General features: G+C 42.7%; 1 protein-coding gene across 4 annotated transcripts in view; it reads right to left on the bottom strand.

Moving 5' to 3' along the window:
• Positions 1-4139: 4139 nt before the first annotated feature.
• The window catches only part of LOC115466422 (zinc finger protein 777-like), a 48556-nt gene continuing 35297 nt past the window's right edge, over positions 4140-17398 (bottom strand). For all 4 annotated transcript variants that reach the window (XM_030197636.1, XM_030197637.1, XM_030197638.1 and 1 more), the window contains exons 7-8: positions 12059-12178; positions 4140-5804 (exon numbers count right to left, since the gene is read on the bottom strand). In XM_030197636.1, coding sequence (XP_030053496.1) covers positions 5437-5804; positions 12059-12178 — 488 coding nt within the window. In that variant the 3' untranslated portion in view covers positions 4140-5436. The remainder of the gene's footprint in view (positions 5805-12058; positions 12179-17398) is intronic.

The raw sequence follows: 17398 nt of genomic DNA, 5'->3' as shown, positions 1-17398 counted from the left end.
CCCAGTTCTCCCGGTACCCGTGTCTCGAGGGAGACCGGTGCCGATGCTTCTTTGCCTTCGCTCGAAGCACGTCACCGGTACTCCTTGGTACCGACGAGGAGGACGTGGAATCCACACGCCTCCTTGGGGTCGGGTCTGACATCGGTCGGTCCCGGTGGGCCTGCACAGCAGGAGCCTTCGAGACAGGTGGAGACCCACTCGACGGCTCACTACTCCCAGCTAAATGTGAAGTTCAGACAGCCATTACCTGCGCTCCCGACGTCGAGGAATCAGTCGGTAGCTCCGAAAAGACGGTCCCGAAGAGCTCTTCTTGACGCCTGTGTCCGCTTTTTCAAGCTCAGACACAACTTGGAAGCGTCTGGCGATGGTCAGGCCCAAGGCACTGGATGCACCAGGAGTGCGGGTCAGTGCCCAAGATCGACCGCTGGCACCGAGCACACTTCTTGATGCCGCTGGAGGCTTCGATGACATCAGCGGAAAAATCATGTCGGCGAAATCAAACGATTTGATTGTGCCAACCAAGGGTACAAAAAAGGAGTACCGCGGATATGCGGCCTAAAAAGGCCGCAACAGAAGTGAAAAGAAACTTACCACGGGACAAAAGCTAAGGAAGAAAGAGGGTTTCCTTTTTTTTTTAAACTGGAATAAAAAGAAAACAAAAAGCGACATGAAACAAAAAGAAAGCAATAAAAAACTCTTGAAAGGCGCCCAAGTTTCTCCTGGGACCTGAGGGAGAGAGACCGACACGCAGCCACTCTCCACCACGGAAAAAAAAACTCAGGTGGGAATGACTCGCGCAGGCAGAAAGATGGCCGCACATGCGCGGTGTGTCCGTCCCACGCTCTACTGGCTGTCGCAAAGTTTTTGAGGATTTTGCTGGAAAATCTCCCTTCCTGGGGCTGCCGTGGACGCCAACCCACATGTGAGAACAAGCAGCCTGCTTGTCCTCGGAGAATGAAGAAGGACAAGATTCTTTGAGCAGGAAGATTGAACAGTTGGAAAATCAAAATCGTAGACTTAATTACGTCGCTTGAATTTTCCCAGATCACCAGGTATCTCACCGTTGGATGAATTTAAGCGATATTTAAAAGAAAATTTGAAATTTCCTGACTCAATGCCACCGATAAATAAGATTTATTATATTTCTTCTAAAATCTTTAGGTGCTTCCTTCTTATTAGCATGTCCATGTAAATGTTTAGTTAAATATCTTGGGGTTAAGTACCCTTTTTTTTCTTCCTGAACAGTTGAAGACTTTCATTGACTTAAAGATCTCAACTACAGAATCCTAAGTTTTATGTTGTGTAATGTAATAATTGCTGTAGTTTCACGTTAAGTCATGTCTTAATTGTGAGTTTCCTTTAATTTTGGTACTCCTCCATTTTCATTCTCCCTCCTCAATTTTTGTGTTCTAAGAAGGATGTTAGATTGTTTTCTTTCTTCTATGCTTTAATTTCCTTCTAATAATTGTTCCATATTTCTTTACCAAGTGTTAATGCTTGTTGAAAATTGTTTAAATCATTAAAAAAAAGTAAAGGGGTGATATGGTCACATTTCTAGCAATGAAGGTATTGTAGGAATCCTTTGTATGGTGCCTCAAGTTGCAAGTTCTTTATTTAAGGAGATGGTTGGTCCCTCTGTGAAGAAACAGTGTTTGTGTGTGTGTGTGTGTGTGGGGGGGGGGGGGGGGTCTGTAAAATGTATTGGGTATTTTCCTGCCTTATGTCCTGAAGTATTTTTCTCCTATTTGGCCAGCAAGTGTTTCTTTGCTGTAAATTTGTTAAGGGAACTGAATGCTCTTTTTCTTTAACACAAGCAGGAAGCAGCAGTATACTTTTAAATATTGTTGACTGGGCTTTGATTGGCCCAGGAGTTAATTTCCTTTAGGAGTATACTGAGTTTTGCCTCCGGTCTCAGCCAGGGAGAAAAAAGAGCAGGATCTCTTTGCTGGGGCTCAGTAAACAAACAGTTATATATCCTGATCTTCCCAGGTACTTTTCAGAAAGAAAGTAAATGTTTAGTTAGTGTTATAATTCATCCATATTTAAGTTATTTGTTATTGTTTGCTGATTGCACTTTTTGGTTCATTGTTCAATTTTTAAACACAATAAACATTCCTTTTCAGTTTATTTCCTCTTGTTATAGAATAAGGGGGTAAGGGCTTTACATTATTTGTTATTTTCAGTAGAACTGTATGAACTTCATTATGTAGCCTGAAAGTATAATATGAAAAACAACCATCCCCTGCATCTCCCACCTCCTACCTCTGGAACACAGAAATGTAGAAAAATGATGGTAGATAGACAATGTGGCCAATCCAGTCTGCCCATCTATAACTTCTTCTCCCTTAGAGATCCTGTGTACTTGTCCCAAGCTTTCTTGAATTCAGATACAGACTTAGTCTCCACCACCTCCACTGGGAGGCTGTTCTTCAGAGAAAGGGTAGTGAATTTCATTCTTCATTGGGGTGGGGAGTGGACATGGCATGGGCATGTCATAGGCAGTGACCATCAGAGGGGCAGGGGTGTGGGCATAGCTTGGGCATTTCCTTACTTCTGATTGGCTGAGACTCCAGAAGTGGGCATGTCACCAGTCAAAATGAATTTTGACAGTGAGATTCACTACTTCTATAGTTTATTGCACTGACTGATCATCTGCAAGCACATAAGAACTTCTGATAGTTCTTAAGTTGCTCTTGGAGCTTTGCTTTCCTTTGGACATGTTTAATAAAGGTAAGGAGCAGAGAAGTAGCCCAATGGTTAAGAGCAGCAAGCTGGGAACCAGAAGGGCCGGCTCAAATCTCACAGCATCAACTTGTGGTCTTGGGCAATTCACTTTTCCCTGCTTGCCTTGGGTCTGATGCGGGGCAGGTTCTGGTCCTACCCCTTAGGTTGGACAAGAGACAGCACGGCAAACTACTGTATCATTCCAAGAGGAGCTGCCTCTCCTTGTGTGGTCACTAGGAGTCAGTCTGACTCAAAGGCACATCAGACTCTAGAATAAAGATAAAATTATTAAAAAAAAAAATAAAAGCCCAAGCATAGTGCAAATGAAGGCTCATGGCACCACATCCAGTCTTAGGTGTAGGAGAGCTAGAGAAAAAAAAAAAAGCATGAGAACACTGTAGGGTCAAAAAATAAATAAATAAAGACAAGGATTGGTTAGGCTATTACTGAAATAACCACAAGCTGATGGTGTTTTTTTTTTTTTTTTGCTTAAATGCGCACATAAGACAAGGTCAATCATATATTTAGGACAAACAGAAATGACAGCATAAGGTAAAACAAAGTATTTCTGAAAATTAAAAACAAATAAGAGTAAATTATAAAAATACATTATTGTAGCTTATTAAAATTCAGACTAACAACCAGGTCTAGTAATACTATCAGCCCTACATAGGACAGTTTGTGATAGGGAACCACTAATTTGTGTTTCATTCTATCCACTGGCCATCATCATGGTTTCCCAGGTTCTGTGGGGCTATGTTGCAAGCCACACTTTTAATTATTGGCTCTCACTTCATTCAGAGCCAGGCAACCTCTTCCTGCATCCCTGCTGGAAAAGTCAAAGTATTTCACTGAGGTGATTCTTTTAGGTGTTCACCATGGTAGCTAGTGCCATTCAGAGTAGACCAAAAATTCCTAGTCCCAGCTGACAGCAAATAGGACTTAATCATAGATAAAGTTGAGAAGCAAAGAATTTGCTTGGAAGAGTCCACCTTGCATTTGAACTTAGTAGGTGGTTTTTACCACGTGAGATTTCACAATTCAGATAAGAGGTGGTTTCAAACTGTTCATAGTGAAACTGAAGTTACTCACTGCTTCAAGACATTTCAGGATATAAAGCTGTCAAACATTTTTTAATGTATCTCTATCCCTCTCTGCTACAGTGGTTTGGTACCTTTCCCTAATGGGATGACCTCTTTTAGTCCTGGCTTCTTGTCCACATAATCCTCTTTTTGTCCCCTGCCACTGCAGCGATGATGTTGTTTTTTTTTTTTTTTAGTTACATTTGTACCCCGCGCTTTCCTACTCATGGCAGGCTCAATGCGGCTTACATGGGGCAATGGAAGGTTAAGTGACTTGCCCAGAGTCACAAGGAGCTGCCTGTGCCTGAAGTGGGAATCAAACTCAGTTCCTCAGTTCCCCAGGACCAAAGTCCACCACCCTAACCACTAGGCCACTCCTCCACTATCATTCTCAGGGTTACATACTTTGCAATCCACTGATCAATCGGTTGTGGAGGGAGAGAGATAAAGACATTCCAGATAGGATCTGGTTTAACAAGGAAGAAGATATGCCTTGATGTTAAGAATGATGATACTGTTTTAGGATGCTTTAGTGCTGGTATTTTGTAGTTTCTCATGTACATATGTAAATAGTTGAGGTTTTTATGCAATACACTGGGTATAGCATCAGAAGCAAATTGCAGCTCGAGTCTTATTTCAGCTTTGCTTTCCACTTCATTTCATCTGTTATCAATAGTTGCCCAGTCTTTGTTCTCCTGTTCACTCTCTATCTAAGATGATTCCCTGTGTTTCAGGGGGCCTTGGCCAAAGTCCTTTCATCAATATTCTTTCCTACCATATACCTCTTTTGAATGTTTTTTGAGTTACATAAGAACTATCTGCTCTACAGATTCTCTCCCTGTTGGTTTCTTCAATATTAGGCATGGTCCATCCATCAACATCTCATGATTTGTCCCTGCAGCAGACCAAACACTGGTCAGCCTTTCCAACTTCTTTTGGACTCTCGATACCCTGCTGCCTTATTATATAATACTAGCACAATCATCTCAACGCACTTGGCAATTTCAAATAGCAGAGTTTATGCTTCTGTCCTTCAGTTCTCCTTGTGCTCGAATATTATCATCTCACTGGCCAACCTAAGGTTGTTCAAGTCTTATCTTGTTTCCCTCCTCCTCTAAACCTACTGACTTGACCTTCAGCAAGTTTGCTCTTTCATTTCTTGCTGTTTCTCCCATATTTTTTGAAACGAGAAGCTACCACACTTTCAACAAAATGATGGCAAAGCTCTTGTAGAACATATCCATGCCAACTTATGCGTGAAAGGAGGACTTCAATTCCTATTAACTTAAGGTAGTTTAGTAGTGATTTTTCATGTCGTTTCCTTTTGTGAATTTGAAAGAACAGACTATAGCAACATTCAGGATCTGCCTGTTTGTTCTTGTCCTAATATGTGTAACACACATAATATGTCTGAACCCTAAGGCTGGTTCTGAGTCTACAGAAAATATTACACTGCTTTTCTGCCTTGTTACTTTCTGACATTTCTCTTCTCTCCCATATGGCTCTTCTGGTGAAGTTTGAGAGAATAACTTTGGCTGTAGCTCTTGCTACATTCTGTACATTTGTATGGTTTCTCCCCTGTATGGTTCTCATGTGAACAGTGAGTGTGGAGTTCCTGCTGAACCTTTTCTCACACTCGCTGCATTGAAAAGGTCTCTCCTCCCGTGTGGGTTCTCTTGTGTACTGTGAGGGTAGAGTTGGCTCTGAAGCCTCTGCCACACACTGTGCAGAGATGTATTTTCTCAATGCTGTGCTTCCTCTCATGTTTCACCACATCACCAAAGTTGAAAGGACAGTCACCGAGTGGAGAGCATTGTTGCTGCTCCATACTGGAGGAGAGCTTGTCAAAACCCCTCTCATATCTTGCATTCTTTGAGGTCCTGTATCCCGAAAGGTGTCCTTGCTGCCGGACTGCTATACCAGATGTGGCCTCCAATAACTCATCTGTCCATTTCTCAGGATGCTTCCCCTCCTTTTCTTTGCCTGTGGCCCTAACCCCTGGAAAAGAATGAGAAGTTCAGTGATTTATAATCTACATGCTGAAGCAGGGGTTGGCAAATTATCTAATCAAGAAGATAACATAAAAGCCAAACTGGAGCAGACCAATGGTCCATCTAGCCCAGTATCCTACGTCCAGCAGTGGCCAATCCAGAAAACAAGTATTAGGCAGACTCCCAAAGAGTAGCAAGATTCTATGCTACCAATCCCATGGCAAGCAGTGGCTTCCCCATGTGTCTCAATAGCAGACTATGGACTTTTCCTTTAGGAACTTGTCCAAACCTTTTTTAAACCTAGATACGTTAACTGCTGTTACCATATCCTCCAGCAAACAGTTCCAGAACTTATAACTATTTGAGTAAAAAAAATTTCCTCTTATTTCTTTTAAAAGTATTTCCATGTAACTTCCTTGAGTGCCCCTAGTCTTTGCACTTTTGGAAGTAGTAAAAAAAAACGATTCAGTTCTATATCACTCAGGAATTATCTCTCCCCTCATCCGTCTCTTTTCCAAGCTGAAGAGCCCTAACCTCTTTAGCCTTTCCTCATACGAGAGGAGTTCCACCTTTATCATTTTGGTCGCTCTTCTTTGAACCTTTTCTAATTCCGCTATATGTTTTTTGAGATACAGCAACCAAACCTGAACACTATACTCAAGGTGACCATCAATGTTGAAACACCAGATTTATGATATCCCAACAGTGATCACTCAAAAATTATAAAATGGAGGAAAAAGCCTCAGATCCCACCAAGAGCTTTTAAAAAAAAAAAAATCTCTGAACTTTAGGTAGGTAAGTTAACCTCTTCAGCCAAAAAAACTCCCTTGTAATCATTAATTGTGAATAAATCAGTGTCCTTTTATTAAGGCACTTCTTAATGCCTACAAATTGTTTAAGCTTGCTAACTACAGCTCTTTGGATATTGGTCCTACAAGCCCTGATGCAGCTTTTCAGCGAAACGGCCACCGTCCGGGTGGGACCATAGCACTGAGACTTTGAAGATTTTATGAGGTAAGTGTTTAGAAGCCTACAAGTTTATATAGGCATTAAGAAGTGTGTTAATACAAGGGCACTGATTTATTCACAATTAAATGATTACAAGGGAGGTTTTTTGGCTGATGAGGTTAACTTGCCTGCCTATAGTTGAGAGCTTTGTTTTAAAGCTTTTGGTGGGATCTGAGTTTTTTTTCCTCCCTTTATAATTTTTGAGTGATCAATGTTGGAATATAGGTGAAAATCTATAAGTTTGGTGTGTCAACATCGATGGGAAAGATCTTTTTTTTTATTATTTATTTGATATTGTAATATTCCATCAGCTTCTTAGTGTTGATATTTGTTGGCAAATTATGTCCCACAAGCCAAAACTAGCTCACAGGACAGTCTGTAAAAGAAAACTGACTCAGGTAGTATTAGAGAAAATTAGTTATTCAAACAGCACTGGAGACCGAGAGTCCGAAATCCAGATTCCCAGCCTGAATTACATAGCTTTGTACTGAATTTTGTATACTGTTACAATACTGTATTATCATAAATACAGCCTAGAATACATACAAGATTATACATAATAGTAATTAGTAATATAACATGTGGGCTTTCTTTCTCATGAATGTGAAATGCTCCTTACTATTACTAGTTTTGGCACAAAATATATAAAAATGATGTTAATGGACATGCACACTTCAGCTTTGTCAGTCAAGAGGTAACCAGGAAAGATCAAGACTTCAGCTTTCACGTCTGTAAGGAAAACAAATTCAACCTAAAACCAGTTTCTGCCTGTATGAAAGACTATACTATATGCCAGACAATGTACATAGACACATCTCTTAGTTAACACTGACACATGTGCATAGAGAGGATGCACCTGCAACCTGCAGTTTACCTGCATCACTAGAAATTTATTTTTTCTTCTGGTTCTGCTGGTTGCCGATTCCTTGCCCCGGCTCGTCTGTCCCTGCTTCTGAGGGTGCCTTATCATTGCGCCTTTATAAAAGGCTCACATACTCCCAGAAGTGCCATTTGATGCAATTTGACCCCTGAGGAAGGCTTGTATGCCAAAACACGGACCGTGTAGGGTCCCAATAAACTTACTTTGACGCTCTTATACCTTGTTTGGGTTGGTTTCTTGGAATTTGTTCACTTCCACCCCTTGTGTGTTGGCCTTCACTAGAAATTCTCTCCATAATATCTCTAATTCAGCCCATCCAAAAAATGGTTTAATTAAAGGAATAAATAAGGTTACTGACTGTTCTTGTTATTGCATCAGAGGCCCAACCCTGCAGACCTTTGATGACGCGAACAGGGACAGTCACGGAGCAAATGTATCCTTGTATAACCAGGCAGCAAAGAAAGGGGAAAGAGGGCCTGAAGCTCTGCAGCAGGAAGAGGAACCAGCCACCAATAGCTGCTATAGCATGAAGGGAGACAGCTGCTGCACTGCATAAGAAGAAGAAGGGGCCGATTTTCAAAAGGGCTTATCTCAGCCAGCCGCTGGACAGTGCTATTTGCTTCAACCGCTGTGGTACTATCCAGATTCTGCTGGAATGGTCCATGGGAGGAGCTGGCCTTTATCCAGATCATGATGATTTTCAACATGTAGTCCAGATGAGTAAATACGGAAGTTAGGACAGAGAAAAAGACTGTCCGAACTGTATGCAGATTGGCTTTTCAGATATCAGCTGACTGCAAACTCTGGATATTTAGTGGCAGCAACCATCTGGATATCTGGAATCTGTTTTCTTAAACTCGTGATGGCCAGCATTTTGAAAACAAAACAGACAATGACCACTGCAGATTCAATATAACCCCCAAAGAGACTTGCACTCCATGGCTGGAGCAGGACGAACAACAGAACAAAAAGGGGAACTACCAGAGAAGTACTAACAAAGGGATATTTATTAAAAATCACATTAAAAAACCCATATAGTCCATAGAGATCTATAAAGTCATACAATTTAAAGGTGCAAAAGTGAAATAGAAGCATTCAGAGACACTACAGCATACAGGTAGTGGTGCTGCTTAGATACAACGGTGGCTGGAGCTGGTATGCATAGTTTTGGACAGTGTCAGTGTGCAATACCAGACAGCAGAGCTGCTGTGGAAAACCAACACAGCTAACCTTTAGCACTGTAGCATAATGTTAGCTGTCCCAGCCTTGCAATGAACTGCTTGTCAAGGCAAGCAAAATTGGACAGCAAGGTAAAATATGTCCCATTTCAAACAGCCGAGTTCCACAGCTTCTAATATTATGCACAAACTAGCCTTGAACCTGTGACCTTTAGGCTGGAAGCTAGCCACCTTCCACAATAAAATATTCTTCCTCTCAAAGCACAGACACTGCACCTGGAGAAAATCCCAGCATGGCAACACATTCCCACTCTTCCATGGTTATCATGGAGACCAGGAGAGACATGGGCACAGGTCACTAGCCTCAGAAAAAACTCCAAATGTAAAACTTCTTACAGAAACATGGAGCCAACAGCACTGACTAAGCCTGACTCTATACTAAACTCCTTTGTAAAGGTTCTGAAGAAGAAATAACTGTACTGCCAATATGAAATACAGTTCTGGTAACAAAAAGAATTTCCACAAATGAAGTGAGAAACTTTCAATGTGTTTTTTAAAGTAACTGCCCTCTGTCAAAAACAGAGGACTCGAGCTGTCTAAATGAAAGGTATATTAGAATATAGGAACACTAAATAAGCACTTTCAGAGGACCTAACATACATAATGCATGGCCTTGAAGCTATTTGCTGGCTCCCACACCGGGAAAAGCATTTAACTAACTTTTCAACCATAAGTAAAATTCCTTGGCAGAGAATACTCCCCAAATAAAGTCTCTAAAAAGGGACACCATAGGCTGGCTGACTTTTTTTTTTTTAAGAGGCAGGAGAGGCCAGAGGGGAGGGGGAGGGACCAAAAGGCTAACAGTGAAAGCCTTTGCCCCAGAAGCTAAACTGAAGCCCCAAGAAAAGGCCAGGAGCCCACCACGAGAAAGGGAAGAGGTGAGGGGGAGGGACCTGACACCCACCAGGTTTATACCCAAACGGCCAATATATAAAGCCTTTACCCCAGAAGCTGAACTGAAACCTCAGAAAGGAAACAGGAGCCCACCACAGGAACCTGAGAGAGCTGCACAGCTAGGTTCTATCACCTGCTGGAGATAGAGAGATATTAATGGAACCTATTGCATCCTTATGTGGCAAAGTTCTAATTTACTCTCTTTCTCTACCTGCTGGTATTTGGGCACAACCCATAAGTATGGACTAACCCTTTGGATACACTAAGAAATTATGTTTAATTTGGAGTGAAGGTCTTCTGCTGTTCTACAAAGAAAGAATGGGTTGCTAGATGGTTTCAGGCCACTCAAGAGAGGCTGGGCCAATCCTGGTTTGTCCATGGCAGCCAGAAACTTGGAGCTCCAGCTTCTCTAAGAACAGAACCTCAATATGAGGCATGCAATTGGTGGAAGGGGAGTCAGATAAAAGCATGGAAATGTAGAGGAGTAGCCTAATGGTTAGTGCAGTGGCCTGAGAACCAGGGGGAACTAGTTCGAATCCCACAGCAGCTACTTGTGACTCTGGGCAAGTCACTTAACCCTCCATTGCCCCTGGCACAAAAGAAATGCCTGCATATAATATGTAAACCATTTGATTGTAACCACATAAAACACATCAGATCATATTCCTTTCCGGCTCCCATTTCGCCAACTGCATGGAGGGTATTGAGGTTCTGTTCTTAGAGATATTGGAACTACAGAGTATGGAATATCTAATGCAGACATTACATAGTAGGTTAACAGCAGATAAAAATTACCTGTATGGTCCATCCAGTCTGCCCAACATGATAAACTCATAGCATAAAGTATGATGTGATACTACATATGTATACCTGATCTTGATTTGTCCTTGCCATTTTCAGGGCACAGACCATAGAAGTCTGCCCGGCACTGGCCTATCTGTCCAACCACGTCCAGGGCACAGACCGTAGAAGTCCTCCCAGCACTGGCTTTGCTTCCCAATTACTGGTGTTGCCATCTAATCACTGCTAAGCTTGTTTGGTTCCATGCTTTCTATACAGGATTTCTTTATGCTTATCCCATGCATTTTTTAAATTTCGTTACCATTTTCATCTTCACCACGTCCCTTTCTGTGACTGCAAACCCATTCACACAGCCACAGAAAAACACATGAAACCCCCCCTGGAGGTATGGACCAATGATGTCACTATGGTGGGTCTGTCTGAGTTTTGACCCCATTTAGGGTCACGACCCACAGTTTGGAAAGCCTTGCTTTAACAAGATTATGAAGTGGACTGCCTAGACCAGTGGTCTTTAATCCCAGTCCTCAAGGGCCATCAACAGGTCAGAGTTTCGGATAAAGCAGATCTGCATGCCCCAACCTCCACTTTATGCAAATCTCTCTCATGCCTATTTATTAGTGGTGTCCTGAAAACCTGACCAGTTAGCAGCTCCTGAGGACAGGAAGAGAAGATCAAGGGCCTAGACACACGGAGTTGATGCCAACTGGGCCAAAATTGTATTTCCTTGAGCACTGTGGTGGAAGGGATGGTAAATAAGACCAAGAATACTATGTCTCTGTATCACTCCATGGTGCAACCTCACCTTAAGTACTGCATTCAGTTCTGGTTGCCTTACCTCAAAAAAGATAACACGGAATTAGAAAAGGTTCAAAGAGCGACCAAAATGATAAAGGAGATGGAACTCCTCTCATATGAGGAAAGACTAAAGAATTTAGGGCTCGACAGCTGAGGGGAAATATGATCAAGATCTATAAAATCCTGAGTGGTGTAGAACGAGTAGAAGTGAATCAAGTTTTTACTCTTTCAAAAAGTACAAAGACTAGGGAGATGCTCAATGAAGTTACATGGAAATACTTTTAAAACAAATAGGAGGAAATATTTTTTTCACTCAACAAAAAGTAGCTCTGGAACTCGTTGCCAGAGGATGTAGGAATATCAGTTAGTGTATCTGGGTTTAAAAAAAAAAAAAAGGTTTGGGCAAGTTCCTGGAGGAAAAGTCCATAGTCTGCTACTGAGATAGACATGAGGAAGCCAATGCTTTCCCTGTGATTGGTAGCATAGAATGTTACTACTATTTGGGTTTCTGCTAGATACTTGACCTGGATTGGCCACTGTTGGAAACAGGATACTGGGCTAGACTGATCATTGGTCTGACCCAGTATAGCTATTCTTATGTTGGGCTGATTCAACCAGCTGTTCCTGCCAGATTCTCTTACTCACTTGTATGGGGGATCACGATGCTTTCTCCTCCATCTGAGTCATCAAAGTCCATGGGGTATTCTTCATCATCTTCTTCTTCCTTAATAATTAACAAAAGGTCAGGGTTGGCGGTGGCATAACCTGTTAGAAAGAAAGAAATGGCCACGATGGACTTTTCACTGCAATGTTCATGATCTACCCCGATCACGGTGTGTTTGACATGAAGACTAAGGAAAAATTATGTCTTACCTGATAATTTTCTTTCCTTTAGTCCTACCAGAACAATCCAGACGAATGGGTTTTGTCCATCTACCAGCAGAAGGAGACAGAGAAAAAGTAGTACCAAGTAAATTGCCCCCTAAAGGGTATTGTGCAGCATAGAATGTTCAGTATTTCGAATAGCCAAGCAGTGGTGTTCATGACTCCACTGTTGCTCAATGAAGCAAACCACATATCCGCTGTGCCAATTGGGCCTTAGCATAAAGAAACGAGGAGGCATAAATATCGCTGAGAGAGACTGCCCACCGAGACAGAAGGCAGACAATGTCCATGTGACACAAGTGAATAAATTAGCAGCAAAGAGTCCAGAAAAGAACAAGGAGGGTTTCTGGAGTGCTCTGGTAGGTCTGAAGGAAAGAAAAGCATCAGGTAAGACATAATTTTTCTTTCTTTTTCATCCATACCAGACCAGTCCAGACTAGCAAAGCAGTCCCATTAGAGTGGGACTAAATTTCTAATACAATCACCTAGAAATAAGACCTTTTCAGAAGGAAAAGTAAGTGGAGGCTAGAGATGATAGTCTTGAACATCAATCTTCAGAAAGAGACCAAGGAGACTGCAGTTTAATTATTCCTCAGGAGAACAGGCCATCTGCAAGGAATTACTAGAAATAATAGGCCTATACTGTAGGATATGAGATAACAGCCAGTGTTGGGGTCACTAAGCAGAATCTGGTGCCACTGTGCAGGAAGCCATAGGTAGTGTAACTCCCAGAAGTATAGAGGCAGCCATAAAAGTGCCATACCGGAGCCTGGAACATCAAGCAGCTGCTATAGAACAACCAAGTAGACCTGGTGAACCAGCAGCAGCCTGGTCACCACTGCATCAAATGCAGATAAATCGACAGCACAGAAGGCACCGGGGTCCACTGTGAATGAAGGTGAGAAAGAACATAAGAATAGCCATACTGGATCAGACTAATGGTCTAGCTAGCCCAGTATCCTGCTTCCAATAGTGGTCAATCCAGGTCTTAAGTACCTGGCAGAAACCCAAATATAGCAACATTTCATGCTACCGATCCCAGGGCAAGTAGTGCTGAAAAGACTAGAAGAAGACCAGCACAACCTTCAGAAATGGAGCTGTGCTCTATACGCAGAGGTGGAGCAAGGTTCTACCTGCAGAGAGGGTGCTGTATTGTACCCACAGAGAGAGTGTTGTGTTGTATATCCAGAGACGATGCTGTGGTCTAGATCTTGAGATGGAGCCATCCTCAACCTGCACAGATGGTACTGTGCTTTATGTCCAGAGATGGAGCTGCATCGCGCAGACTGAGATCTAGCTATGTTCCACATGCATCTTACATGAAGAGATGGGGGAGCGCTACCAAATCAGGGACGAAGCTGTGCTTCATACCTGGAGGAGCAGTTGTGCTTCCTACTGATATATGAACTGTGGTACACACCCAGGAATGAAACTTGAGCTGTGCAGCATATGTAAGGAAGGAGCTGCAATCCCAGAAATGGCGCTGTGCTTTATATCCAAAAATGAAGCCATGCATTATGTGTAGCGAGGACAATCTCTACATTAATCTACTACATTTCTTTGAAGGGTTGAATAAACATATGGATAAAGGTGAGCAGGTCAATATTGTGTATCTAGATTTTCAAAAGGCATTTGACAAAGTACCTCATGAAAGACTCCTGAGGAAATTAGAAAGTCATGGGATACAAGGTAATGTCCTATCGTGGATTAAAAACTGGTTAAAAGATAGAAAGCAGAGAGTAGGGTTGAATGGTCAGTATTCTCAGTGGAGAAGGGTAGTGTGACGAAACAGTGGATTTCTAAGCCTGAAAACTGTATTATTTCATGAAGTGTATTTCTCCTAATTGGTCAGCAGATGGTACTTGTTTTGAGTTTTAAAGCTGTTGCAGAAAAACACTCTCTTTTTCAGTTTAAGCTTATGGAAAGTAAATCTGCAGTACCAATGGGTAGCTACTTTCAAAATTGATGCCCTGGATTTCAAATGTAGCCTGCAGGTACTGGATTTTTCCCAGTCTCAGCCAGGGAGCAGAGAGAGAACTCTCTCTTTACTGAAGCCCTGTGAGCAGTTACATTTTATAATCTGTGAGCAGCTATATTTCCTGAACTCCCCAAGTACCACCCTGGTAGTAAACAAATGTTTAGATAGTTTTATAATTGATCCATATTCAGCTACCTGTTATTGTCCGCCTATCACCTTTTTCTGTTCACTGTTCAAGTTCTATGACAATAAACCTCCTTTAGTTTATTGACTCTGCTGTCCTGGACTCACTAAGAATTCTGTTTTGTGGTTTTGGGTCTGTGGGTGCTTTCTGGGAGATGTGGGACCCCAGGTCCCAGTGTCCTAGAAATCACCAGGGAATAACCAATGGGAGACTTGCCCAGAGGCAAATGGGACCCAGTTGGCCGGAGGAGGGTGCTAGCGCAGAGCACATGCGGCAGATGCCAGACAGCCTGAGCAATGCTGGGGATAGACCCTGTAGATGGCTGCGGGGTTAACTCTAAAGTGGGTGCTAGGTGTTTCATGTGAGGTAGACAGTGGGATTCCCCAGGAGTCTGTGCTGAGACTGCTCCTTTTTAACGTATTTATAATTGATCTATGAACGCTGATTGAGCAAACTTCTGGTCAGGTAATACAAGTCGGCGATCATTAAGAGAATGAAGGAGACGAGCTGGAAAATGAGGAATTGCAACCGCACCTCGAATACTATGTGCAGTTCTGGTCACAGCATCTCAAAAAAGATATAGTGGAATTAGAAAAGATACAGAGAAGGCCAACGAAAATGATAATGGGGATGGGACGACTTCCCCATTAGGAAAGGCTAAAGCAGCTAGGGCTCTTCAGCTTGGAGAAAAGATGGATAAAGGTCTATAAAATATTGAGTGGAATGGAATGGGTAGACATGAATCGCTCATTTACTCTTTCCATAAATATTAGGACTAGAGGGCACACAATTAAGCTACTAAGTAGTACATTTAAAACAAACTGGAGAAAATATTTCTTCACTCAACGTGTAATTGAACTCTGGAATTTGTTGCCAGAGAATGTGGTAAAAGCAGTTAGCTTAGCAGGGTTTAAAAAAGGTTTGAATAATTTCCTAAAAGTCCATAAGCCATTATTAAGATGGACTTGGGAAAATCCACTGCTTATTTCTAAAATAAGCAGCATAAAATCTGTTTTACCATTATGGGATCTTGCCAGATACTTGTGACCTGGACTGGCCACTGTTGGAAACAGGATACTGGGCTTGATGGACCTCCAGTCTGTCCCATTATGGCAATGCTTATGTTCAGAGATGTCAGTGCTGCATCTTTAGAATGATCTGTGTTCCAAGTCAAAGATGGAGCCAAACTAACTTGCCAGAGAATGAAATCACAAATTCTAGCCAAGCTCAGGAGAGGAATAGATCTATTAGGCCATGAGTAGACTACAACCCAAGATGCCTTGGCAGTATACAGCCCAGGAGACCATGGGCAAAGTACACATTATAAGGGTAATGCCTCAATACAGGTCGGGAGACTGATAGCTGAAGACCAGCTAGAGGGCTGGTGCTCAAATACGGCCTAGGAGGTTGTAGCAGGACTCAACCTAAGAGTTGATAGTAGAACAGTCTACAAGGCAGATGCCCAAACCCGCCCTAGAGTTACTGTCAGAATACAGCCTAGGAGGCTGAAGGCCGAACACAACCCCATACATTGTGGTCAAAACACTGTCCCAGATGCTATAGCCAGAAACCGGACCAGAAGGCTGCAGACAGACCACAGCCTAGGAAGCTGCAGGAGAAAGTAGGTGAGGAGGCCATAGGCATAAGACAGCCTAGAATGCTGCAGTCACAAAAAAAAAAAAAAAAATGCTTAGGAGGCATAGTCCAAACACAACCCAAGAGGTTATAGAGCAAACCCCGTCTAACAGACTGTGACCAGAACACAGCCTAGAACTGTATAACCAAATACAGCCCAGAGGGTTGCAGCAAGAACACAGCCTAGAAGACTTACACTAGCAGAGAGACTAGTAGGTCATTAACCGAACCCAAGCGAAGAGGCCGAGCTAGATCATTAGCCAAGAATCTGTGGAAGGAAACAGCCGAACAGGTTGCTACCAGTGTATCCCGAATGATCGCCATCAGAATAGCCCGTGAGGATGCAATCATGCCGCCCTGGAGGCCACTGCTTGTGCAGCTGCAGATACCATGGAAAGCATGGCTGGACAGTAGCTCAAAAGATAGACGTCAGAGCAACCCAAAAGGTGCTGCTATAGTAGCTCCTGTTGTGGTCGGCACTTCCAAACAAAAGGACAGCCTCACTGTAGGCCAATGGCTTACAACCACTGAGGCCCAGGATGTCACTCCCAGCGCAGGCCTGAAGATCGTACACAGACTGAACTGTACTGACACTAATTAGTCCAGCCAAGAGCTCGTGCAGGTTGGAAGACTGCTGAGAGCATACAGTCCAAGAGGCTGCCTGACCGTGCAGCACAATATAATGCCAGCTCACTGTACAGAAGTAGCTAGGATTGGTGCCCTGGAATAGATCCAATTTGCATCTGAGGGAGCTGAAAGGAACAGAGTGGAGAGAGTCGGCATTCATATAGAGTCGATACTAGAAGTTGGCTAGAATACAAGAGGGTGGAAGGTAAAAAATAAAACTCAGGAACTATGCATTCATATCTGGTCATTTGTTTTGTTTTGGGTGGGGGGGGGGGGGGGGGGGGGGGGGTGCGGAAATGCCAGGAGTGCAGAAATGCCACAAGAAACTGCCACAGCTACTCGAAGCAAGCATCTCGAAATTACAGGCAAGAAAACCTGGTCGAAGAAGGAAGTCTGACTAAACTAGAGCAACTCATGTAAGAGGAAGTATAATGGCGGCTGTGCAACAGCGCAACAGTAGCAGTAGAGATAAAAAGGAGAAAAAGAAAAGGAGTATATGTGCGTTGCACTAAAATCTAACAGGACATGTAAAAAAAAATCATAAGAATGCACTCAAATGGCCCTGAAAAGGACATATTCCCTCCAAAGAGTGAAAGCAGAGCCTAGAAGTCATGCATATTCCTAGTACCCTTAGGAAGAAGGGATAAAGGCCATTTACCTCAGCTAGAAGGTAAGA

The sequence above is a fragment of the Microcaecilia unicolor genome, chromosome 3, assembly GCF_901765095.1.
Source record: "Microcaecilia unicolor chromosome 3, aMicUni1.1, whole genome shotgun sequence".
Lineage (NCBI taxonomy): Eukaryota > Metazoa > Chordata > Amphibia > Gymnophiona > Siphonopidae > Microcaecilia > Microcaecilia unicolor.
This window is presented reverse-complemented; position numbering and strand designations above follow the sequence as displayed.